Source organism: Gopherus flavomarginatus, chromosome 8 (assembly GCF_025201925.1).
Source record: "Gopherus flavomarginatus isolate rGopFla2 chromosome 8, rGopFla2.mat.asm, whole genome shotgun sequence".
Lineage (NCBI taxonomy): Eukaryota > Metazoa > Chordata > Testudines > Testudinidae > Gopherus > Gopherus flavomarginatus.
The window spans coordinates 63,025,413-63,051,496 of NC_066624.1; the positions used below are offsets into that span (position 1 = coordinate 63,025,413).

A 26,084-nucleotide genomic window follows, 5' to 3' on the forward strand; every position below is an offset into this window, starting at 1 on the left:
TCTTAGAGTTGATATGGCTACTTCCACCTTTTCATGTTCTGTATGTATGTATATCTCCTCAATATATGTTCCATTCTATGCATCCAATGAAGTGGGCTGTAGCCCATGAAAGCTTATGCTCAAATAAATGTGTTAGTCTCTAAGGTGCCACTGTCACGGAGTTTAGGGGAGACAAGGCCCTGCACCCCCGGCTTCCTGCGATTCACCATGACTCTCAGCCAGCAGTCAAGCAGAAGGTTTATTTGGACAACAGGAACACAGTCCAAGACAGGTCTTGCAGGCACAGACAGCAGGTTAGGTCCATCTGGGGCCCCCAGGGAGGCCACAGCCCCGTTGGGAAGCCCAAGCCCCACCAGGGCATCCCTCTCTATTTTCCAGCCAGTGTCAAAACTGAAACCCCCCTTTAGCCCCTCCTTCTCTGGGCTTTTTCTCTTTCCCAGGCCAGGAGGTCACCTGACCTCTTTGTCTCCAACACCTTCAGTTGGCACCTTTGCAGAGGAGGAGCCCAGGCCATCAGTTGTTAGGAGACAGAGTGTCAGGCATTTAGGTACCCTGGCCCTTTGCTCTGCAGCAACCATACACCCTTATCACGCCACCTAGATACTTAAGAACTGCATGGGGGAACCTGAGGCCCCAACACAGTATTCAGAGAAAACATTACGAACATTCCCAGTTCATCACAGCCACAAGTACTCCTGTTCTTTAAACAATAGTCTGTGGACTGATGGGGAATATTCTAAATGTAACCTGTCCTGCTTGGTTATGATTGGCCATATAAGTCACATGGTATTGCTTCTCTTCCCTGACTGGTTGAGCACAAAAGCCCTTATAATATAAATAAGTACACACATTTAAAATGTCCTTTCTGTGGCTACTCAGCATGCAACTTTGCCATTCTCTTTCTGCAAGCATTTTTGCCAGCTGAAGTGAATGGTTCTCATGTTTGCGGCAAGGGAGTACAAACAGGGCACGGAAGTGGTGGTGGCAGCAGAGAATTCATTTCAAAATTCAGAACCACGGGAGTGGAAATTGCTTTGCGTTATTTGCCCAGCTCTAACGCTGACTTTGCACCCCAGTGGCACCTGCAGAGTATGCTCGGGTACCGTGCAATCCTGGTGGCTGACACAGCACCAGTTCGACATCCCTGTGGTAGAGGATAGACAGGAACATGGCTGTGGGCACCTCTTCCTTTCTGTTCCTGTTCCTGTTTTCCTGCTCTCCTGCCATCCCTGTCAAGTCCCTGGTTAGAAACCCATAGAATTCTACCATACAAGCAGGAATTCATTGGCCCGAACACCTTGCCAGTGTAGCATTTGGCCAGTTAACTGTCTGTATTAACATGCCTCTTTGCCATAGACTTTTAGTTCCACTTATGTACAGTATTTGCTAAATCATTAGAGACCGGCCTAAATTTGGGGATGTCCAAAAATCCGAAGCTGAATTGCACATGGTATCTACTTGCCTGAATATGTGTGTGTAAGCAAGTGTGTCTACATGTGTGTGCACACTCATCCACACTCAATACACAAGTGTTTGTGTGATCACCAGCACTAGGGTGCCTATGAGTATGTCTGCCACAACACCCCAAGTCAGAGGAAGCTTGTACCACATTGGCTTTATGTAAAGGCTTTTCTGTGGTGCTCAGAGACCGCCCTGTCCACATTACTGAATTTATCCTCACAGCACCCGGGCAAGGAGCAGTGAGGGCACTTAATAAACTCATTCTGTTCTGTAGCTATTCCTGACCTCAGGGACTAACCACTGGCTGTCCCCAGGACGAGAACGTAGCCCCCATAGGAAAGCGATATTATTCCCATAGGAAAATGAGGCATAAAGAAGCATCACACAGGGTGTCTTGTGATAGAGCCAGGCACCTAATGTGTATCTCCTGAGTCCATCTTTGGTGGTCACCACCTCAGCCATAACACAGCTAGTTAACAATCCCACAAAGGCGTTACAGAAACACCGCTCCGCTGGTTCTTGATTGCTCAGGAAACACCCTGCCATGACAGCTATTGGCCTAGTGTTTCAGTGTAGGTCAGTGGTTCTCAACCTATTTACCATTGTGGACCACATGTGCAGCCCACAATGTGTTATCTGGGCCGCATCCATTACTACCTGTTTGGGCCTGAGGATGTCACATGGGCTGCAGCTCTGTGCAGAATGGGTCACAGGTTGACAATCAGTGGTGTAGACACTACCTACGATGATGGGAGGGGTTCTCCCGTTGCTGTAGGTATCCACCTCCCTGAGAGGCAACAGTGAGGTTGATAGAAGAAGTTTTTCATCAGCCCAGTGCTGTCTACACCAGGTTATTTTGGTCGGCACAGCTGTGTTTCTCTGGGGTGTGGATTTTTCACCCCTCTGAGAGACGTAGCTATGGCAATGTAAGTGGCCAGTGTAGCCAATCATAGCTCCAAACCACATGTCAAAGGTTTGTCCTGGGTCTGGATAACTCAGTCTCTTTTCTGGGAGTAAGTTGTATAGCACCATCAGAGCTGGACCACCCAAGATGGCTGCTAATCATCACCCTCCTTCTGCCTCCCTTTCCAGCCATTCATTTGAGCTATAGTGTTGAATTGAGCCAAATAAACCTTCAACAGTTTTTAAGTTATTTGAGCTGGAACAGTCTGACCGCTCCCCTCTGGCCCTCTGCGTGTTACAAACAGGGTAGCAAACTGTTGTAAATGTCCTCTGGCTGCCCAGTTCATCAGCCAGGCGATTGCCTTCTGCTGTGGTCAATGCCCCTTCGATTTCCTTCAAGGGACTGAATTGCTGCAACTCATCACAGTAGGCAAGTTCCAAATTGGCCAGAGCTTGTGTGGGCTACACTATCTCATGGCAGAATTTCTGCCCTGTGGCAGTCAAATTGTTGGTCACTCTGTCAATCTGTTTGAGCATTCCAGCCTGGGTGTGTCGTAGCTGGGTTTCCCAATCCATCTTGGCGCTTGGTAGTTGCTGTTCCAGAAGGGATCTCATCTCAGCATGCAAGTCATCTCTGAGCCCTCTCTGGGTAACCTCCAGCTCTCGCTTTAGATCCTGCTTTAGGTCTTGTTTTAATTTGTGCTGGGGATTTTTGATTTCTGGAAGTAACTCCATTATTTGTTCCATCTTGGTTCAACAGGAACAGCAGCTCACAATCTCTCTAGTCTCCTTGGAAACTTGGTCCCGCTCCTACACGTGTGCTGCCCCTCTTTGATCCAAGCAGTTAGTCAAAGCTGGAAGGATACATGGATGGAGGCTCCTATTTTCTTTGCTGCCATCTTGTTTAGTTACAAGGAACGGACAAACTCCTGCTTCTCCAAATACAAGAGGACCAAGAACAAAGGGAGCAGTTTCTTAGCTCACAGGCCCAAACCTCTTTAGCCAACAGACCCACAAGGTCTCTCTCTAGCTTTGCCAGTGAACTTAGGCTCCCTGAAGGGAGACCCATGCCAGTGTTGCTTCCCACTGGGCCCTGGACTGGGATATGTGGAGAGGGAAGGAACAGGGGTCCCCCTCGCACACCCACTTACGGGCTGTTGCCCAGATGCAGATGGAGAGCCAAAGATTCCAGATTAGGGTCACGTACCAGCCCCTCCACTGCCCTAACAGAGAGCAAGGGGCTGGAAATTGGGGCCTGGTCTACACTACGCGTTTATACCAATTTTAGCAGAGTTAAACCGATTTAACGCTGCACCCGTCCACACAACGAGGCCCTTTATATTGATATAAAGGGCTCTTTAAACCGGTTTCTGTACTCCTCCCCGAAGAGAGGAGTAGCGCTAAAATCGGCATTACCATATCGTATTAGGGTTAATGTGGCCGCTAATCGACGGTATTGGCCTATGGGCGATATCCCACAGTGCACCATTGTGACTGCTCTGGACAGCAATCCGAACTCGGATGCACTGGCCAGGTAAACAGGAAAAGCCCCACGAACTTTTGAATTGCATTTCCTGTTTGCCCAGCGTGGAGCTCTGATCAGCATGGGTGGCGATGCAGTCCCCAAATCCAAAAAGAGCTCCAGTATGGGCCATATGGGAGATACTGGATCTGATCGCTGTATGGGGAGATGAATCTGTTCTATCACAGCTCCATTACAGAAGACGAAATGACAAAGCATTGGAAAAAATCTCCAGGCTATGATAGACTGAGGCCACGGCACAGTGCCATGTGACAAGCGTAACGGAAAGCCAAAGAATCAAATGGACGCTCATGGAGGGAGGGAGGGGGTACTGAGGACTCCAGCTATCCCACAGTCCCCGCAGTCTCTGAAAAGCACTTGCATTATTGGCTGAGCTCCAAATGCCTGTAGGGTCAAACACATTGTCCGGGGTGGTTCAGGGTATAGCTCGTCAATTTACCCCTCCTCCTCCCCCATGAAAGAAAAGGGAAAAAAATCATTTTTTGACTTTTTTATATGTCACCGTATGTCTACTGCATGCTGCTGGTAGACACAGTGCTGGGGCAATGAACAGCAGCACCTTTTCCCTTCCCCTCCCCGGTGGCAGATGGCACAATATGACTGCTATCCATCGTCATCATCAGCCCATGAGTGCTCCTAGCTTGCCTCAGGTGAGGTCGGCCGGGGGCGCTTGGGTAAAAATAGGAATGACTTCCGGTCATTCCCAGTAGATGGTACAGAACGGTTGGTAACCGTCTTCATCATAGCAACTGGGGGCTGAGCTTCATCAGCCCCCTCCTTTCATGTCTAAAGAAAAGATTCTGTACTGCCTGGACTATCAGAGCAGCAGGATGCTGGGGTCCTCTCCCCCCCACCAACGTTTAATGTCTTGCCTGGACTATTATAGCAGCTGGAGGCTGCCTCCCCCTCATTTTATCTCACTAACAAGTCAGTGTTTCTTATTCCTGCATTCTTTATTACTTCATCACACAAATGGGGGGGGATACTGCAACGGTAGCCCAGGAGGGTTGGGAAAGCAATGGTTGGGGTTGTTGCAGGGGCACCCCCTACAATGGCATGCAGCTCATCATTTCTGCAGGATCTGACATGGAGTGGCTGTGCTCTCTGGTACACTGGTTCTCTAGCACACTTGCCCCATATTCTGGGCAGGACTGACTCTATTTTTAGATACAACATAAAGGACGGAATGACCCAGGGGGTCATTCCCATTTTTGTCTTTGCACCCCAGGCCGACCTCAGCCAGGAGCACCCATGACAGCAGCAGACGGTACAGAACGACTGATAACTGTCATTTCATCGCCAATTACAATAGCATGGCAGACGGTACAGAACAACTGATAACCGTCTCTGCTATCTTGCAAAGGCAAATGAATGCTGCTGTGTAGCACTGCAGTACCGCCTCTGTCAGCGGCTTCCAGTACACATATGGTGACAGTGATAAAAGGCAAAACGGGCTCCATGGTTGCCATGCTATGGCATCTGCCAGTGCAATCCAGGGAGAAAGGGCGAGAAATGATTGTCTGCCGTTGCTTTCACGGAGGAAGGAATGAGTGATGATATTTATCCAGAATCACTCGCGACACTATTTTTGCACCATCATGCATTGGGATCTCAACCCAGAATTCCAATGGGCGGGGAAGACTGCAGGAACTATGGGATAGCTACCCACAGTGCAACGCTCCAGAAATCGACTCTAGCCTCGGTACATGGAGGCACACTAACAAATTAATGTGCTTAGTGTGGCCACATGCACTCGACTTTATACAATCTGTTTTACAAAACCGGTTTATGTGAAATCGGAATAATCCTGTAATGTAGACGTACCCTGGGTGTGCTAACTGCTAGGCTGCCTGGCTCTCCAAGCACCCTATCACAAAGCCTACAAATGACAGACATCTGATCTGGACGATCATAGGCTTAAAAGGACTGCAATTTTATTTTTAACTGAACTTTGCTACAGAATGAAGGAAAAAAATAGCTTTCAGCAAAGCTCACTAACCCATCCAGTGCATGTGCCTCTCACAGCAGGTTTGTTTAGAGTGAGCAGCCACTCAAAGGCACGCAACAGGGGATTAATCCTGCAGCAAGGATGGATTTAGGAAGAGAAGAATAAATCGCCTGTTTGCAATCTGTATGCTAAGGCATCCCTGATGGGATTGCTGTTGGAGTAGGTTAATGCCGGAGACAAACCACCTTAGCTGTTTTCTTTTAATAAAAGCTGTTATTTCTACTGTTAGAAAACCTCCCATTGCAAAGATTTCCCCACATCTAGGGAGAAGTCAGAAAGTGCCTATGTAATCACAATGTTAATTTCCATCCAATACTTTACCTATTCATTCTCCAATAGCTTTCCTCTCACAGGTTGTGTAGCTGTAACATACCCTGTTAAGAACCCTTGATTCAGTTATGCGGTAACTGACCTCTAATTGTTAGGATGCTCATACTGTTGGATTGTAATTTGCTGATGTGGCTGAACCTCATGTGGGAAATAGCAGACACTTGATGAACAATGTCGAACTAACTTGATGTCTTTTTTTGGTGACATTACAAGTTTGGTTGATAAAGGCAGTGGTGCTGATGTAATACACTTGACCTCTGTAAAGCATCTGATTTGGTACCACATAACATTTTGATTAAAAAACTAGAACAATATAAAATCAACATGGCACACATTAAATAGATTAAAAACCAGCTAATAGCTCTCAAAACATAGTTGTACACAGACAATTGTCATTGAACAGGTGTGTTTCTAGAAGAGTCCAACAGGCATTGGTTCTTGGCAGGGGCACTGGAACGGGGGGGGGGGGGGGTCAGGGGCTATGGCTCCTCCACTTTTAAAAGAGGGAGGCCTATGCCCTTCCGCCTTTTATCAGCCCTAAGGATGAGCGACGGGGGGAGGGGAAGAGGTTCGGTGGGAGCAGGGCTTCCGGGTAAGGGGCAGTGTGAGGGCAAGGGAGAAGGGGTGGCACGGGGGCAGGGACGGCATGGGGGCAAAGGCTCTGGGAGAAGGGGCAGTGCAGAGGCGGGACCTCAGGGGGGAGGGACAACAGGTCTTTTTTTTTTCTTTTTTTTTTAAATCCAGTTGATTTTAAAATTGCCAGTGGCGGAGAATCCACCCTGGTCCTTGGTAAATTGTCTCAGTGCTTAATTGCCCTCGCTGTTAAAAATGTGTGCCTCGTTTGTAATCTAAAATTGTCTTGCTTCAACTTCCAGCCATTCAACCTTACTATCCCTTTCTCTGCTAGACTGAAGAGTTCATTATTAAATATTTGTTCCCCAGATCGGCAATCAAGCCACCCCTGAACCTTCGCTTAGTTAAACTAAATAGATTGAACTCCTTGAGTCTTTCACTATAAGACAGGTTTTCTAATCTTCTAATCATTCTTGTGGCTCTTCTCTGACCCCTCTCCAGCTGATCAACAAGACCATATCCCAAAAGCAACAATACATATTCCTTGACAAGGAATGACACCAGATGCCTTTCAATGCACGTTCACTTTAAGAAAAATGAGATCACTGTGTCTTCTATGTAGGTTAAAGCTTCTAGCAACCCACGTGCAAAACTGGATGAGCTGCTGGCAAGAGGGCAGAGAATACAAGCAACAGAAAAGCTTGCATCAGCTCAAGACGTGCTTTCAGCAGCAACCTAAAGGACTCTTCATCGACTTCCTCCTGTAACTTATATTTGACTGTTTGGATCTCCTTTCGGAAGGTTGATACACTGTACTCAGGGCCGGCTCCAGGCACCAGCTGACCAAGCACGTGCTTGGGGTGGGGCGGCACTTGGGGTTTTTTTTTTTGTTTTTTGTTTTGGTGGGGCAGCGCTGGAGGGTTTTTTTTTGTTTGTTTGTATTTGTTTCGGTAGCGTGGCACTTTGGGGGGCGGGGGGTTGGGTGGCGCGGTGCTCGGGGGGCAGGGGTTTGGGTGGCACTCGGGGGTGTGGGGGCTTGGGTGGTGCGGTGCTCGGGGGTTTGGGTGGCGCTCGGGCGGGTGGAGGCTTCAGGTGCTGTGGTGCTCGGGGGGGCGGGGGTTTGGGTGGTGTTGAGGGGGCTTCGGCGTTGCGGTGCTCTGGGGGCGGGGGCTTGCATGGAGCTCGGGGGGTGGGGTGGCGCAGCACTGGGGGGGCAGGGCTTCGGGCGGCACAGTGCTTGGGGGGAAGGGGTTTGGGTGGTGCTGGAGAGGTGCTCTGGGCAGTGTGGCACTCGGGGGGGCAGGGCTTTAGGCGATGCGATGCTGGGGGGGGTTCGGCAGCGCTCGCACGGGAGGGTGTTACGGTAGGGCATTACGGTAGGACAGTGCTCTTTTTGTTTGCTTGGGGGGGCCAAAAAGTTAGAGCTGGACCTGCCTGTACTTGACATGGCCAGTAGAAATATAGGTTTTCTCTAGGAAGGGCCCCAGAAATACAGCAGAAGTGAATATCTTCGTAATTTTTAAAAGGACATTTTAAGAACCTATCCCAACTTTTCTTCCAGTAAGATGCTATTACATTTTCTGGACAGCTAGATCAACTATCTATTTTATTATTCCTATCACTAAGGCTTCCACAACTGAGACATCCAGGGTACCCAGAATTAACTGAAGAGTACATCCAGGACCTTTAAGAAAAAGGGGCCAGTTCTTTCCCTTGCCACATGAGAAATTGGACAGGCGTAAGATCATGATACAGGTGCTGCTGCAATACCTGTTTACAATGGAATGAGAGTGGCAGAGAAGAGAAGGAGGAGAGGGAGGCACAGGCAGGCCACCATTACTGCCATCCTCACCATGGGATGATGAATTCTGGATCTGCAGAGTTCTACTCTTCAGCTGCACAAGGAGCTGGGTTGTGATTGTTGGGGGGGTTGGACTGGGAGGATTTGTGCATGGTCAGAGGAGATGTACAGAGGTTGGGGAGGTCATAAGCAGTGCACGTGTATAGTTTGGGGGGGTTGTTTTCAACATGTGTTTCAATCATAGCACATTATGTTCATGAGTGTGAAAAGACACTTCTCAAGTGTTTGCAGACAGCCGGCTGGCTCTCTCACAAGCTGCGGGCCCAGCTCCCTACCTCTGCCTGCAGGCACCAGAGCAGAAGCCAGAGAGCAACCACCTGAGTAACACATTCCCAACAGCGGGATTCGAAGGGTCAGCTTTGCAAAAGAGCCCAGGACCAAATTTTCAAGGTCTCTGCACTCCCAACTGGGGCCACATTTTCAAAAAAGTTTGGCCCCCAGCAGGCTCCAGGGAGAGCCACAGGAGCTGCTGAGAACTTTTGAAGATTGTGTGGCTGAGCAGTGCTGGAAATCTGCCCCTTCAGACAGGAAGCACAAAGTGAGCAAGAGAATGAACATCCACCACAGCATCACCTGCACAGAGCTGCCAGCTCTCAGCCAAGAACAGCCCTGCTAACATTCCCAGGTGGATGCCTCCCTGGCTGAGTTTGTGGTCTCTGAAACCTGGGGCCCAGCTGTTATGGTGGGCATTGGTGCTGGTAAATTTCTGATGTGGTTCTCCTGCTCTCTCAATCTGCTAGGAAAGTGCTGCCATTCTTCTACCAACGCCTCTCTCCCCAGATCAACATACATTTTCCTGAATCCAAATATTCATGATCATCATCCAAATGTCAGAACGTTCAGATCCAAACATTGTCTAAATCCAAATGTGAGCCTCTTTGCCCATCCCCAACAGACAGCACGTGCGGATGGCTGAGCATGTAACATATGCATGCAGCCTGCACAGAAAGCTCCCATGAGGCCAGAAGCAAGGTGTGAGCAGTGTGCAGAGCAAGAGGTCAGTGTGACGGAGGTGGGGCTGAGATGTAATAACATAAGAATAATGCTACTACTGATCTGTGCTACTACTGATCTGTACTAATACACGAAGTTTGTATGTGACCAGGTCATGGGCAATGTGTACTTTAGGCAGAGGTGAAAGTATGCTGGTACGCCTTGGTACTCTGTACTGGCAAGAGCCAGTACACCGTACCGGGGCGGCCCAGCTTCCCCAGGCGGCAATTTAAAGAGCCCAGGGCTCCCAACAGCGGCTGGAGCCCCGAGTCCTTTAAATTGCCTTCAGAGCCCTGCTGCTGGAGCCCTGGAGTAGCTGTGGGCTTCGAGGGTTATTTAAAGGGGGGCGACTCCTGCTACCTCTACTGCCCTGGGCCCTTTAAATAGCCGCTGGAGCCCCACTGCCACTACCCCAAGGCTCCAGGGGCTATTTAAAGGGCTGAGGCAGTAGAAGCAGAGGAGTCGTGGGCCCTTTAAATAGTCTCCAGAGCCCTGGAGTAGCGGGGGCTCCAGGGGCTATTTAAAGGGCCCGGAGCTCCCCTGCCTCTACCGCCCTGGGCCCTTTAAATAGCTGCCGGAGCCTGCCAGAGTCCTGGGGTAGCTCTGACTCCCCCATCCTTGCCCCTTCCACCCGAGACCCCTTTCCTTCTGGGGGCCAGAGCTGGCCCCAACCCAGCCTCATACTGGTAAGTCGCTATTTCTACTTTCACCCTTGACTTTAGGACTATATTGAATAGCAGAGGTGGCAGGAAGGGAACACAAATAGATAAGAAACCTCCAGGTAAACCCTTGCAAGGGGCCTCCACTAGTGAGCTAGGTTACACAGCTGTTTTCCCAGGTTGGCACAGCTGGGTTGAAAGGACTGAAACAGATCAAAAGTGACTGACGAGGAGGCAGTTGTCAGAGCCTATTTGTGGAGAAACAGACTGACACAGAGACAGGCCTTGTGGGATGGGTCTGTAGCAGCTGGTCCCTCCTAAGGGCCAGGTCAACCGACTGGTGTAAAGGTCTTTACCATTTAAAATCCTCTCTCTTGTGCTGTGTCCTTGCTGCTAAGAGGAAACAATCTGTTTTAAGAAGGCTGTTTGGTCAGGTCCTGTGCTATCCACTGGTCAGCCACTGAGCCCACTGGGACTGCTAAGCAGTCACTGGGCACTATAGCCCACAGCCCACTCTAAGACTAGGACAACCGTGGGATTCCACACAGGGCAGGTGACGGCATGAGCTCTGAAACCAGGAGTTGGGTGCACTAGGGGAGACATAATCTGGGCCACGGGGACAGCTGGCCCTGAACCATGGCAGCCACACACATAACATAAGGTGTGATTCCATTTACGAGCACATCAGAAAAGAGAAAGTAAACTACAGCAGAAGCAATGTACAAGGTACTGATTCTCTACTCCATCATCCACCACTTTTATGCTGGAAACAGACTGGACAATCCATGGAGTCACAACAGCATAAAACTAGTGCAACGGAGAAGAGAATCTGGCTCCAGATCTAGTAAATGGAAGCATGTCCTGGCTAAGATTCTAGAAGGTTCATGTTACAGACATGGATCTCTGCCCAGGTTTGGAAACCAATTGTACTTTTCTAGACAGTGGGGACTTTACATAGTTTTGTGGAATCAAAGGGGGCATGTGTCACACAGCCCAGTTCTCAGGAAAGCCAGTTATTAGACTGTGACAGTCATACCCATTAGACTTATTAAAATCCATCCACAGGACAATTCTGCTGGATACATAACCCACATGGGAACAGGACATTGCGACATTCACAAATATGATTTTAATAGAAACCTATTAATGTCTGAGCTGAGAGCAGACAGAGTCCACCCAAAATCAGCCGCAACAAATTGTTGTTTCAGAGAGTCTCGAGAACAAAATCATGGGCTTGAAGGCTTCATACAGACCTACATCCCATTGAGAATGGTAATTTAAGAAGGACTGACTGATGAGCTTTGAATGCGATGGAGAGACAAACAAGTACCTATTTCCTATGGAGTGTCAGTAATTGATATCAGCTTAGCACAGATTTTTGCTGATTTGTACAATAGTAAAACAGAAAAGTGACATTCCCTTCCCCATTATCTATGTACAGTTGAAGATTAGCCAAAGACATGGGAACAGCCCCATTATACCAGCACAACTCTATTGAAATTAATGGAGCTACACCAGTTTACACCAGCTAAGGACCTGGCCCTAAAACATTAACTCTTTCAAGACCCAAATTTGGGTCAGCCCTTCGGAGAAGAAGCTGTCATCTAGCGTTTGCAATTTGACACAGCACCAAAGGAACCCTAAAAGCGGAATTACCTTTTTTCCTATGGTGAAATAGCACCAGGACTGAGCTTGGTAGGTGGGGATGTTTTGGTAAGACTGGAATTTCCCATCAGTCCATTTGTAGATAGCTGACCCAGGTGGAGTATACCGATTGGCTGTGGCTGCAAAAAACCCCACCTTTGGAATGCCGAAGATCTCGATGCCCATGGTTTCAGAGTTGGTCATCAAGTTCTGATATTCTTCTACATAGTCCAGCCTCTCTTTGACTAGGAAATAACAAAAAGAAAAGAATGGAAATGAAAAATAGATGCCTCCTTAATTCAACTGTGTTCCAAAGTTCAATGGAGGGCTATATTTTTTATTATTTCGTATGCATGGCACTGAGTAACCAAATTAAAAGCCCTGTGCTGAAGGACTTGAAAAATAAAAGGGCAAGTTAATTTACTATTGGGCTCTACCTGCACAGTTTCCCATTATGAGAGGGTAAAAAAACAAACACCCCCCCCATGTTTTTAGTTTAAAAAAGGGTGGGGAAGGGGCACTGAACTATGAATCTCATTGAGACCATCGGAAGGAACCACCTGGAAGGGAGAAAAGCAGGTACAGCCATACACTTTAGGAGAGAGCTGAGATCAGCTGGAATTAAACCCTCTCCTCAGCACCCCAAACCCAGAACTGTGCAAAGGATTCCCCTTTCGCGGACACCAGAACTCCAACCTTCCTATCAGCCATAGGTGGGAAAACTACTGGGAGGAGACAGCCAGAAACTCAGCCAGACAGAGCTGAGCCTAGCAAAAAAAAAATAATAATTGTGGTACTATCATGCCACAAACACGTCACCATCAGATTGTTCTCTCTGCTTGTATGTTATACTCCTTTCCCTTACCCTCCTCTCTCTCATTTATCTAGATTGTAACTCCTCAAGGCAGTGTCCAGTTCTGGTGTCCCCCATTCAAGAAGGATGCTGATAAATTGGAGAGGGGTTCAGAGAAGAGCCACAAGAATGATTAAAGGAGTAGAAAACCTGCCGTAGAGTGACAGACTCACGGAGCTCAATTTATCTAGCTTAACAAAGAGAAGGTTAAGGGCTGACATGATCACAGTCTGTAAGTATCTATACAGAGAACAAATATCTAATAATGGACTCTTAAGTCTAGTGGAGAAAGGTCTAACACGCTCAATGGGTGGAAGTTGAAACGAGAAAAATTCAGACTGGAAATAAGATGTTAATTTTTAAGAGTGAGAGTAATTAACCACTGGAACAATTTACCAAGGGCCACGGTGGATTCTCCATCACTGACAATTTTTAAATCAAGACTGGATGTTTTTCTAAAGGATCTGCCTTAGAGATTATTTGGAGGAGTTCCCTGGCCTGTGCTATACAGGAGATGAGACTATCACAATGGTTCTTTCTATCCTTGTAATCTGTGAATTTTAGGCAGGGAGTGTCTCTTACACTATGTATAGCACCTAGCAAAATGGGGCCTGATATTGGTTAGGGTCTTGGATGCTACTGCAATACACATAAATAATAATCAACCTAAAAGCACATCCACAAGGAGAAGGAAGTGCATGATTTAGGCACCTGCAAAAACTGAAAGATAAGATGGAGAAGTTATGAAGATTTGAAAATATTCCATAGCCCATGCACAGTAGAAAAGAGCTTTTAGACTACAGGGTGGTAACCCAGTAATCCTCTTTTGTCCTAGGCCTGTAGAGATGTTAACTACCCACTTCACCTTGCATGATCTCTTGCAACATGGGTAACTCCTTCTCTGTTCCACGCTTGTATGTAGCTGTGACACTCCGAGTTCCTTTCCCAGAGCTGAAGAAGAGCTCTCTCTAACTTGAAAGCTTGTCTCTCTCACCAACAGAAGTTGGTCCAGTAAAAGATATAACCTCACTCAGCTTCTCTGTCATTAGCTTTTACACAGACATTTCAAACATGGATGTAGTATGCATGCACACACAGCTATTTAACTACCCACTGAAATTCCTCCTTCACCAAGAGAATTCAAAACATGCAAGCATAGGCACCGACTTTAGCAACATTTCTCAAATGCAGCCACTGTGGCCTCATGTGGCTGCCAGGGGCTTTTCATGTGCCAACGACAGCCTCCAGGGGGGATGAGGGGGACAAAACATTGGCCCCTCCACCGTCCTGCGCCGCCTCTGGAGAGAAGTGGGGCACAACACTGCAGGAGCAAGGTGAGTTCTTGACCCACCTTGGGGGAGGGGGGTTGGGCTGCAGGCTCTAGCAGTGAGACTTCAGGAACCTGGCTGTGCAGTCCCAGGCTCTGACTGCAGGGCAGGGGGTACTGACCCCACACCCCCACCGCCTCTTGCCACACAGCCATGACCTCCAGCTGCAGGGTTTCAGCCTGTGGCCCCTGGTTCCAGCTGTGTGGCAACAGGCGTTGGCTCTCGGCTCCAGTCCCGGGCTCCAACCATGCAGTGTCAGGCACTGGCCACAGGTGCCAACCTGCAGCCGCAGCCGCACGACAGCGGGCTCCAATCATAGGGTTTTGGGTGCCAACCCCTGGCTCTGGCAGCAGAGCTTCAGTCTGCTTCTGGCCCCCAGTTCCGCCGTGCGGTGGCAGGCACCAGACTCCAGCCACGTGGCCCCAGCCGCTGGTGCTGATCCCTTGCCCCAGCTGCACGGCAGCAGGCACCAAAGCACAGCTCTGTTCCTGGGCTCCAGCCACGTTGTGGTGGGAGTTGGTCCCAGGTGCCGACTCCTGGCCCTGGCCACACAGCAGCGAGCGCTAGCTCCAGCCACTCAACGGCGGGTGCTAACTCCTAGCTCCAGCACCCAGCTCCGAGCTCTGGCCATGCGGTAGCAGGCACTAGTCCTGGGTGCTGACCCATAGCTCTGGCTGCATGGCAGTGGGCAGTACTAAGTGTGCTGTGATTGGGGCGGCTCCAAGCACCAGCGCAGCAAGCATGTGCCTGGGGCGGCAAGCCAGGGGGCTAGGCGGCGTGCCGGTCATCATGAGGACAGCAGTCAAGGAGTCTTCGGTGACGTTTCTGCAGGAGGTCCGCCAGTCTCTCATCTTCGGCAGTGCGTACGCCGAAGGCACGTGACCGGGAGATCACCCACAGAACCACTGCCAAATCCGCATGACGGGTGGACCTCCTGCAGAAACACCGCCAAAGGCACCCTGACTGCTGTGCTTGGGACGGCGAAAAAACATAGAGCTTCCCCCTGGCTGTTATATTAGCAAATATACAAATATCACAGTTCACCGCAATCCCCAGGCCCCACTAAGCCGTGCATGGGGCAGGGAAAGGAGAGGGGAAGGGGGATCAGGGCCGGCTCTAGGCACCAGCAAACCAAGCACGTGCTTGGGGCGGCACATTTTCAGGGGTGGCATTCTGGTCATCCACTTTTTTTTTTTTTTTTTTTTTGCTTTGGGTGGCAAAAGCCTAGAGCAGGTCCTGAGGGGGATGCAGCATTATTTTTGTTATTGACTCAGCCAAAAAACCCTACAACTATAAATGACAATGATTTGGATGTAAATCTGTGCATATTTAATTGTTTTTCTTAAAGTTAATTAAGTATTTTAGGAAAAAAGTATCAGTGCAGTCACCACTGAGAGTTGGTGGTTGCACTCTGAGGCCACCAAACAATTTGTTATGAGAACCCCTGGACTAGAGGCTGGAGCACACACAGAAAAAAAATCATGGATGCTCAGCACCCACCAGCCATAGCTGTTCAGCAGCTGGGGGACGTGTTTGGGGGAGGGTGAAGAGCAGCAAGTGGGCGGGGCCTTGGGGAAGGGGTTGGAGAGGGTCAAGAAGAGACAGAGAGGACGGAGGAGCCTTGGGGAGGAAGCAGAGCAGGGGGGAGGAGAGGTGGAGCGGGGGTGGGGCCTTGGGGCAGGGTATAGTATGTAGCTGTGGCAGGGTGTAGTGGGTAGTGTGGCAGGGTATAGTGGGTAGTGTGGCAGGGTGTAGGGGAACACCCCCAGGGGGAAAAAAGAAAACTTAGCATCTATGCATGCAAGGAATGTTAAAAGCTGCTTTCTCCCCAACCATAAGACTTCACTGAAATCACATGGCTTAAAGGAAAGCACAGGGAGGTTTTGAGTCTGCAGCTGAAGTTCCAGTCCCACCCCTACAACTGACCCTCTTTAATAATACTTTGTACATAGCATTTTGCAAGCATTATTTTTCACTTGCTCTTTAAAGCTCTGAACTGTGCAGACCCCAGCTATGTGTAAGACCTCTTTCATAACAGAACTGTTTAATACTTAATACATAGCATTGTTCAATCCTAGATCTCAACGTGCGTTATAAAGGCAGGTGAGTCTCATTACAATGATTGAACTTGCCTTCACTCAGTAAGTTCTTCACACACAACCGACCCACTGACACACAAACAGCTAGTTGAGCTAGTTCTCCTGCAGGAGTGGAAGGCAGGAAGTAGATAAATGTTGCTGCCATTTCTAAATATTGAGAGGTGCTTTTGTGCTGCAGTGATGGGGTCAAATCCACATCCAGTTTACAGGTGGGTACACACAGGGCCACCGAGAGCGGGTTCGGGCCCCGGTGAAAAAATTTTTTTCGGGCCCCCCAGCAAGGGCAGACCAGCTAAACAGGGCCAACAAAGCCAGGGAAGCCAGGCCCAAGGCTCCCTTCTGGACCGTCAGCCCCCAGTAATTTGTACTGGCTCCCCACTCTCCATCAGCCCTGGGTACACAGAATTGAAATGACTTCCCAAAAGCCATTTCATAACAGAGCTGGGAATAGAAACCGGGTGCTCTGAACCCTAGTCTGGTGTCCTATGCAGTGCAGTTCTAGAGATCAATTTTCCTAGTACCAAGCAGTCAAGCAGTTTTCAACCAGATGCTGAATAGGTGTGAAAGCCTGACCTTTGGTCTTTTAATATTCCAGTTGTCATATCATTTTATCTCTTTTGAAAACCACAAACCAATAAACACTAGTGCTGATGCAACACTAAGGTTGAGAAATCAGAAGTCAGGAAGTACAGAGTAAGAATAAAAGCCCATCCTTAGTTCTGACAACTTGTGTTTATGCCATAAAACATGATCCCTCTTTTTATCATTATATATTATTTACCAATTAATATAAAATATAATAGAATGCAAACTGGGATTTCTGATCAGACTTGACTTACAATAAATAACAGTACATAATTTCTTAAAACTTGGCTTGATTTTTAAGTCTCTGTGCAATCTAGAGAACAAACCAGGTTTGAAATTGGTTTAGTAGTTTAAAAATTATGAAAAAGTTTAAAGCTGAATGGTTCAAAACTCCAGACAGTTTCCTGCTTGCACAAAGCTTTCTTAGCAGCTCATCCACAGAGCTGTACTGGTTTTTACCTCATAACCAGCTTATAATTCTACACCTCAAACTGAGTGACTATAGACTTCTAAAGGGAAGATTCAGGCATAGAGCTGAGTGAAAAATCAGAATTTCCATTCTGGGGGAAATGCCACAATTTCAACTTTTTCTTTTTTGCAGAATGAAAAGTTCAGAAGAATTTTGATTCAGAAATTTCAAAATGTCTTGTGACTATATCTGCAGTCATGTGACTCCCATGATGCACCATGCTACTCAGGGTCAGTCCTCACTGCAGAGTTAACTCAAATGATCTACACTTAAGTTACTCCTCTTGAGTTAGCTTAGCTTCAGTGAGAAACTAATAGCCATGCTGTGAAATGACATGCTAGCTTCTGTGTCCACATTAGTGCTGCATTCACTTGTATATGATGCTAAAACTTCTGGGGACCAATCCCGTGGTTCTTTGCACTGCACTAAGGTCAGTTACTGTATGAATCTTTTCCCAGTAAATTGTGGAGAACTTGTCTGTCCTTTTTGGGCAAACAGGGGAAATTGTGCGAAGGCTCTGGAGGACTAGCCGCACTTGAGTGGCACTAGCTTGTATCCATACTACAGAGTGATAATGTTGGCAGCTAACCCCTGGCGGGCTAGACAACTGGAGTTAAAATCACCATCAGACTTGAGTAAAGCGGTTTTGTTTGTAGATGGGACTCAGGGCAACACTCAAGTTAGAACATGAGTTAACTGCAGTGAAGACAAGTGCTAAATCAAAGAGGAGACCATGTTGCATCATGGAAGATGTAGTCCAGCTAGAGACCTGGAGACTAGGGAAGAATGGGGACATCAGGCATCCAAACTGCAACTCCCATGAAGCAGTGTGCCACCATAGGGAGATGAAATGTAACGTTGAACTGACTTGAAAGAAACATTTCCGTTCAGCGAATCAAAATATTTCAATTTGCATTGAACCATCCTGAAACAAAATAATCTATTTTAATTTTCCATCAGGAAAAACTGAAAAATTTCACCCAGGAGTTGAAACTGCATTTTCTGTCCCAAAACCCCACATTTGGATGGAAAAATTCTGACCAGCTCTAATCAGAACAAAAAAGGAGTAACCCAGATTGGTGGATTATTAGCACGATCCAGAATGGCAATAGGGGAAGAAAACAACTCAATGAGCAGACGCTTGAGGGGTATCACCTAACACCAGTAAAGGTCTGTATAAGTGGGGAAAGAGGCTGGGTGGTGCAATGGGATAATTCACTAGCTATTTCTTTCAGGAGATCCAGACAATTTAGAGATGGACCAGAGGAGCAGTGCCAGAGGATGGACCTACATCCATACTGTGACGTTGCACTCTATATGTTTTATGGAAATATGCTTATGAGAGTGAATATGATGTAACTGGAATATGTTTTATGCAAAAGGTATCTTGTAAGTTATCAAAACAAAGGTTATAACCTACTGACTATATTCCTCCTATTTGCATGCATGTAACATTCTTGTATCTGAAGCTAGAAATATGAAGTATAACTCTGAGGTCCTATTGTAATTATGTGAAAGTGGGCTATTAATGGTGGTTTAGAATCTTGATGGCTCCCATTGACTAGGACAATTGGTTGTAAATGGTTTATTTACCTGCAAGCCTTCCTGTGTACTTGTGGGCCAATCCAGGAAGAATGGAGACTAGGGGTCTTACACTGGCATGTGGCCACGTCACATAATACTGGAATTCATCTTAATCCTTGTACTTTTCCATTAATGAGGCGAGGGTGGAGCCAAGCACAGACAAAAGATTCCCACCTTGAGCCAAAGCTATAAAAAAATTCCCTGCTTACCACCTGAGATGTCTGCTGGAACTAACAAGGACTGTACCAGGGGAAAGGATTTGGCCCAGACTAGGAAGGAGTCTAGTCTGTGAAAGAAGCTTATTGGAACATCTCTGAGGGTGAGATGTTACCTGTATAAGTTTCTCAATGTATTAGGCTTAGACTTGCGTGTTTTTGCTTTATTTTGCTTAGTGACTTACTATGTTCTGTCTATTATTACTTGAAACAGTTTAAATCCTACATTTTATATTTAATAAAATCACATGTTTATTAATAAACCCAGAGTAAGTGATTAATACCTGGGGGAGCAAACAGCTGTGCATCTCTCTCTATCAGTGTTATAGAGGGCAGACAATTTATGAATGTACCCTGTGTAAGCTTTATACAGAGTAAAATAGGTTCATCTGGGGTACAGGCTCCCAGAAAGGCTGAACACTGGGCACTGGGAAAGTCCCCGTTAACAGAGACGCTCCTGGGCTGAGTGAATCTCAGTTTCAGTGAACTGCAGAGAGGCATGGTCCAACCTCTGGGTCTGTGCTGGAGTGTCTAACTCAGCAAGACAGAAGTGGAGAGGCGCCTGTTCTTGTAGGAGGGTTGTTCTCAGTGGTATCCCAGCTCATAGAGTGACAGTCTCAAGAGGAGTCTCTGTGACAGAACCCATCACACATACAATGAAAAATGAGGGCAGGAGAGCAGTGAAAAGATCTTTCTGTACCTCTGCTGAGATCTCACACACCCACTAGCAAAGAACAACCCCACACAAGAGACGAAGAGAGAAAACACCTCATCTTGCCATACTTACACCTTTTGATAATCATTATTATTCATATAGCACCAAATATATGTTAGGTGCTGTCACGGTTCAGGGCAACTGCACCTGTGTTTCCCCTCAGCGGTACAGCAAGAGCCCCCAGCTTCCCAGCCATCACCTCTCTTGGGTGGAGACCTGTGTCTCTTTTCTTCCTGAACAGGGTGTCTTCAGGCTGAACAGTTCCCAGCAATTATTCTAGTATTATTCCCAGGAAAAGACAATCTGTCTAAGCACACCTGCTTGCTTTCTTTCCAGGGATTAATAGTGTTTGCTGATCACAATTAAGCTACCGCACAGCTCTTCCTAAGCAAGCACATTTATTCTTTGGGTAAAAGCACTCCAGAGGAAACTTATTAAAAACAATAAGTGCATGCAGACAAACTTACCAGAGGTCACTCCAACTCCACCATAGCAGGAGTTCTTTCACACCCCACAAAGCAGTCTTTTCTATGGTTAGAAGCCTCAGCTCCGAACCAGCACCAAGTCTTATCAGGCCTCAGATGGTCAAATCTTTCCAACACTAAAGACTGGGGCCCTCTGCTTTGCTGGATCAGGGAGAAGGCCCTGAGTCATCTTTCTGTGAAATCCTTTCTGTGTCTGTTGGTTCCTGGAGAATCCAGATTGTGTCTCTGAACTGCCCGCATGTAACAGGTGATCAACAGACAACAGGTGCCCCCCTCAGGATGAAGCTTCAAAGACTGAGTGTGTAGGTGGGGGGTTGTAACGCCCTCACCTCACGTATTTCCTAGGAGCTCCACTTCACACTTCTGGTCCCCTAAAAGTCCTCGAAAGTTCCTAATCCATCCCAGAGATTGCACTGGTCAGTCTCCTGTAGAAGCTCCACAATAACACATCTACACTTGCATTTTTAATACAATAGATCCCACGGTATTAAACTTAATTCAATAACATTTATCTTAATTTCATAAGGTGCGTCCAGGGGAGCGTGAGAGCAGTCACAGGTGCTCCCAGATGAGGAGACTGAATCTAAGCTCCATAGAGCTCGCAATCTAAATCTCTACCACTAGGAGCAACAAAGTGAGCCATAACGGCAGAGCTACCCACAGGTCACAGATCCCTTACCTTCTAGCATGGTGACCCATGCACTCCCATCACATAGATAGAGGCCTTTCCGAGAAGCATTAAACCACAACTGGGCCTTTTCATTCTTCGTGCAGGGAGGTCGGGATCCCAGAGTCACTTTCATGTCAGTCTCTGAACACAAAACAAAAGCAAACAGGTCCCTTTAATGCCCTCGATACAATGAAAGTTTAAATCGGACCATTAAAAATGGAGACCCACTGCGCACGCTGCCCTGCCTGAGTGTATAGCGTAGGGTGGCCTGGATTGGATAGAGACTCCTATGGATCACAGTGGGTTACATGGCTTAGGACCCACACCCCACAAAGCGCCTAGGCACACAATTAACTTTAAGTACGTCAGCGTAACCCACTCATGTCAATTAGAGTACGGCTGTGCTTAATGTCAGCATGTGCTTTAGCGTTGTGCTGAATGGGGCCTTCACTCATGAGAAAGAGACTGCATGTCCACTTTGCAGGAGCAATAGCAAGGGCACTGTTCCAAGACAAAGCCAGACTCAGCAGATATGCTGCAGATCTCCAAGGGCCTAATCGATTCCATATCTGTTAAGGCCCCAGGTCCAGAAATTTGGAGATATCATACAAATGTACGAGAGCTTAATTTGCATATTGATCACTATGCATTGCCTCATTTCCATATGTTTTTAAAGTGGAAAAATGTTTCTTTTTTTAATTTTCTCCCTCTACTCTGAGCTCTCCCCCTAGTATCTGTTATTCTGTTACAGGGACAAGCAGCATATCCAAGTCAATCCTAGGGGACGTCTACACTTGGAGCTGGGGGCATGATCCCCAGCTGGAGGGGACATGCCTGTGCTAGCTGAGATGGAGCACTAAAAATAGAGGATAGCCACAGCAGTGTGAGCAGCAGGAAGAGCTAGCTGTCCCGAATATGGGCCTACAGTGTAGGGCATGTATGCACTCAAGGCACTAACCTATCGCACTGCTCACGCCACCATGGCTAGTCTCTATTTTTAGCATGCTAGACTGATCAGGGCTAGCATGTGTATGTCTCCTAGAGCCAGGATCACACTCCAAGCCGTACCCCTAGGGAGACTGGAGCATAAATACAAACTGGAATTAAACACTTGAGCCCAGACGCTGCAGGAGGAGAGGGGGATGTTCTACTATCCCAGCCAACCCCCCCAAAATGCCATGGGGTAGGGGGGAGAGGACGGCGTCTCTCTCTGAGGGCTGTTTGAGACCTTACAAACTGGGCTCAGAGTCTGTCTCTAGGCCTTGCTCTGCCAGTGCAGATGGCTGTGCCAGGCTCTGGCCTGACAGCCTCAACTCCTTCTTTGACAGCCCCCACCCGCCCACACAGAGGGAAATGCTCCGCCCCCAGCATACCCCAGCTGGTGTCTTCTGCATGGGGGGTTAGGGGAAGGAGGCAAACACTCGCTACACACCTGTTTGCCTAGTCTCTATGATCTCAGCTAGCTTGTTCCAGCTCCAGCCCCAGCCTCAGCCTGAGTGTGGGTGGGGAAACATAACACCCCCTCTCTCTGCTGAGTCTCCCCATTTCCCCATGAAAGCAGCTGAGATGGAGAGTCTGCCAGGGAAATGGGAGCTGTTCTCAATTCAGCTGCTAGTTCAGTTTCTCTGAGCTGCCTACTGCAGAACTCTCCAGAGCCCAGTGTCACCTAACTCCGATTTGGGCTGGTGGGGCGGAACTGCTCTCTCTTTCTCTCCTCCTTCTGGCTCACATCACCCGCTGCCACAACCACCCTGCGGGCCACAGAGAGTACTGTCAGATCCCTCTGCTCTCAATGCCCGGCTCTCCTTTGCTATCCAGCGACTCCCGAAACTCGGGCCTGATTCTCCTCGCTTTTACACAGGTGCAAATCAAGAGTAACTCACTGACATCCGAGGAATCACACTGGCGTGAGCCAGAGGAGAATCAGGCATGGAGACTTACTAATGGATTCATCCCAGAATTCCAGAGTGAGCTCCCCGCTCTATTCGAGCCCAGACCTCACCATCCTTCCGCATGCTACAAGCCCTGGAAGAAGCTGCGCTATGCTTAGAATGATAGTAATTAGCCTGACGGAGAAATAGAACCACAGCAGTGCTTAGAATAACTGCATAGAGAGTAACGCTGGGCTGTTTTCTGAGCAAGAGAGACCAGCCCAGACCTGTTTCCACAGAGCTCCGCACAGCAGTGCTCTTATGAGAATATTAATGTACATTAGAGGCATTATATCCCCAGGACAGCTCTCACCAGCTGATCTGCGATTCTGAGGGCTGTGCCTTGCTCCCTAGCAATTCTCAGAAGTGGCCTTTGCAAACTGACATGTACCACAAAGATCAGACTCAGAAATGCAGCTTCTCTTGCTATTTCCAAGGGATAAAACCTGCTTCCTTATTGACAGGGCTCTGCAGAATTTGCCACACAATCCACCCCTTGCCAGAACTGGACGCTAGCCTAAGCTTTCATGTTAAAAAAAAAAAAATTACGGTGGTAGCTATTATGGTACTGACAAACCCCTTCCACACAGGAACAGAATGCAAAACACAATAGTGCTGTCTGCCTGAGCCTGCAGACAGCTCGGCACAATGGATATGAATGGCCTGAACTGTCTCCATGCTACTTAATGAGCTCTTTGTGCTAAAGTCTAATGAAGACTGAATGCTGGATTTATTTCAGGAGTGGGTCTCTGGACTGCTGTATGGGCCAGCTCTCTTCCCTGCATCATCCCGCTGGGCCTCCTCTCCATATGCCCCATCCTAAGACTATTCTATAGTATCAACTCTTACCCAGACCAATAGATTAGACCAAATCAGTCATTTCTGGGCCAAGCCATTTTGGAGTTATGACAAGCCAAATAAAACCTTCAGAAGGGGAAAAAAACTTTCATTTTTAACCTTCGTCTCTCTCAAAACCTTTGATCAACACGCCATTCACTTTTCAGAGAGATGCCCTCCCTAAAGTCATCCAGGAAGCTCGTAGCAGAACAAGAACCTGGATCTTCTGCTGCCCAGGCCCCTCACCTTAGTCACTGTACTATCCTTCTTCTAAATATGCTACTGTTTTGAGATAAGATTCTTCCTATACTGTACTGTCAGGAAATTGCTTAGGGAAATAGTTAACAGCAATATGCAAGATAATGTAAGTGTTGTTCTGGGAAAGGAGATGAGCTGCAGATATTCCTTCCAAGCGTGGCACAGGTACATAATAGGAAATACCCTCAAGATTGCTCTGTTCCATGACTGATTCTGCAAGTTTCCAAGAAAAACAATAGGATAAAATCAATGGAAGACAAAAATTCCTTCCCCTGAGATGCGAAACACCTTGCAGCTCTTGCCTTCTTGCTATGCAGCCTGCTCACCATGGTTGGCTTTCCCATCAGACTAGCATCAGGCTACGAGCAGTTAGAAAGCAGCAATAAGCTTCTGCTCTAATGTTCTGCTAATGCACGATGGTGAAGCACCTCGTGAACTATCAGTAGCATGTTACTGACCGTAAGGGTATTTCAGCACCTCATTGCTCGCTGGCTTCACTGGGAGATCCTGCAGTACTGGGGGGATGGAGAGCACTGCTAGCTTAAAGTTCATGTTAGTGCACATCCTTGAGGTAGCATCAGATCCTGGCAACAGGACTAGCTGTCTTAACAAGCCCTGAAAAGAGAGGAAGAAAAACTAGGGAGATCAAATCCATCAAGACTGCAGGTCATGGTGAATGATAGGTGATGGTCTGTGGTTTGAATTTTCCTTAAACTCCTGCAGTCCAAGTGGGTGTGATTCATGAACAAGGGTCAGAGTTTAATGATACCATCTTAGCTTTCCAAGATGTCCATCCACAGCAGTTCTAGAGCCATCATCACATCGCTGCCAAATTAGGGACCAAGAATGACCACAGGCAACTGTCCCCTTGCCTTTACAAAATCCAAATCCCTTCTGTAGTGGGGGGACCAAAACGAGACACAATACTCCAGGTGTGGCCTCATCAGTACTGAAAAGAGGGGAATAATCACTTCCCTTGATCTGCTGGCAGTGCTCCTACTAATACGGCCCAATATGCCGTTGGCCTTCTCGGCAATGAAGGCACACTGCTGACTCATATCAAGCTTCTCGTCCACTGTAATCCCCAGGTCCTTTTCTGCAGAATTGCTGCCTAGCCATTCGGTCCCTAGTCTGTAGTAGTGCATGGGATGCTTCCTTCCTGAGAGAGGGAAGGATAGCTCAGTGGTTTGAGCATTGGCCTGCTAAACCCAGAGTTATGAGTTCAATCCTTAAGGGGGCCATCTAGGGAACTGGGGTAAAAATCTGTCTGGGGATTGGTCCTGCTTTGAGCAGGGGGATGGACTAGATGATCTCCTGAGGTCCCTTCTAACCCTGATATTCTAAATGCAGGACTCTCCACTTGTCCTAGTTGAACCTCATCAGATTTCTTTTGGCCCAATCCTCCAATTTGTTGAGGTCACTCTGGATATTCACCATGCCCACTTCTCTCAGAAAACACACAAGTTAACCTGGTGTTATTGCCAATGGCTTGGCAAAGTAAAAGCAGCTTGAAATACAGGCCTGACCATGGCACATGGAAGAAGGATTATGTCCTTGCTGCACCACCGTATGAGCTCAGGTCCCTCCCTTTGCTCACAGAGGATGGTAATTTACTGCTGGCATGTCTCAACAACAAATTACTTCCCCAACTCTCTTCACTGGTCAGAAAAGGGGAAGTGGAGTCAGTGCTCTGCCCATTCCTAGTCCAGCCCCACCCATCTGCCCCACTCACTCCTGCACCTGGCCTCAGGGCCTGGTCTCTTGTGTGGGGCAAAAGGCTGGCATTCATCCCCACAGGGACACCCAGGCCAAGCCACTGCCCTGCCCTTCAACGGCTGCTCTTAAACCATGTCACCCTCAAGGTGAGCTTGGGGCAGAGCCCCAGCGTGGAGATGGCACTCAGACCTCTCCAAGTCCTTCCTCCTGGGAGCTGCGCTAGCAGCACTCCGAGCCCAACCCAGCTCCTGAACGGCCTCTGTCCTCAGGGCCATGACTCTGTCAGCAAAGATGGAGGGAGGCAGGCCCCGAAATGCCACCAGCCCCTTGCACAAGCAGAGGGCCCAGCACAGTGAGGCCTCTT

General features: G+C 48.0%; 1 protein-coding gene across 1 annotated transcript in view; it reads right to left on the reverse strand.

The window, feature by feature from the left end:
* TSPEAR (thrombospondin type laminin G domain and EAR repeats) overlaps window positions 1-26,084 on the reverse strand; it is a 63,402-nt gene that overhangs the window by 25,106 nt on the left and 12,212 nt on the right. Inside the window, exons 5-7 of the mRNA XM_050965247.1 lie at window positions 24,463-24,619; window positions 20,988-21,119; window positions 11,988-12,220 (exon numbers count right to left, since the gene is read on the reverse strand). Coding sequence (XP_050821204.1) covers window positions 11,988-12,220; window positions 20,988-21,119; window positions 24,463-24,619 — 522 coding nt within the window. The remainder of the gene's footprint in view (window positions 1-11,987; window positions 12,221-20,987; window positions 21,120-24,462; window positions 24,620-26,084) is intronic.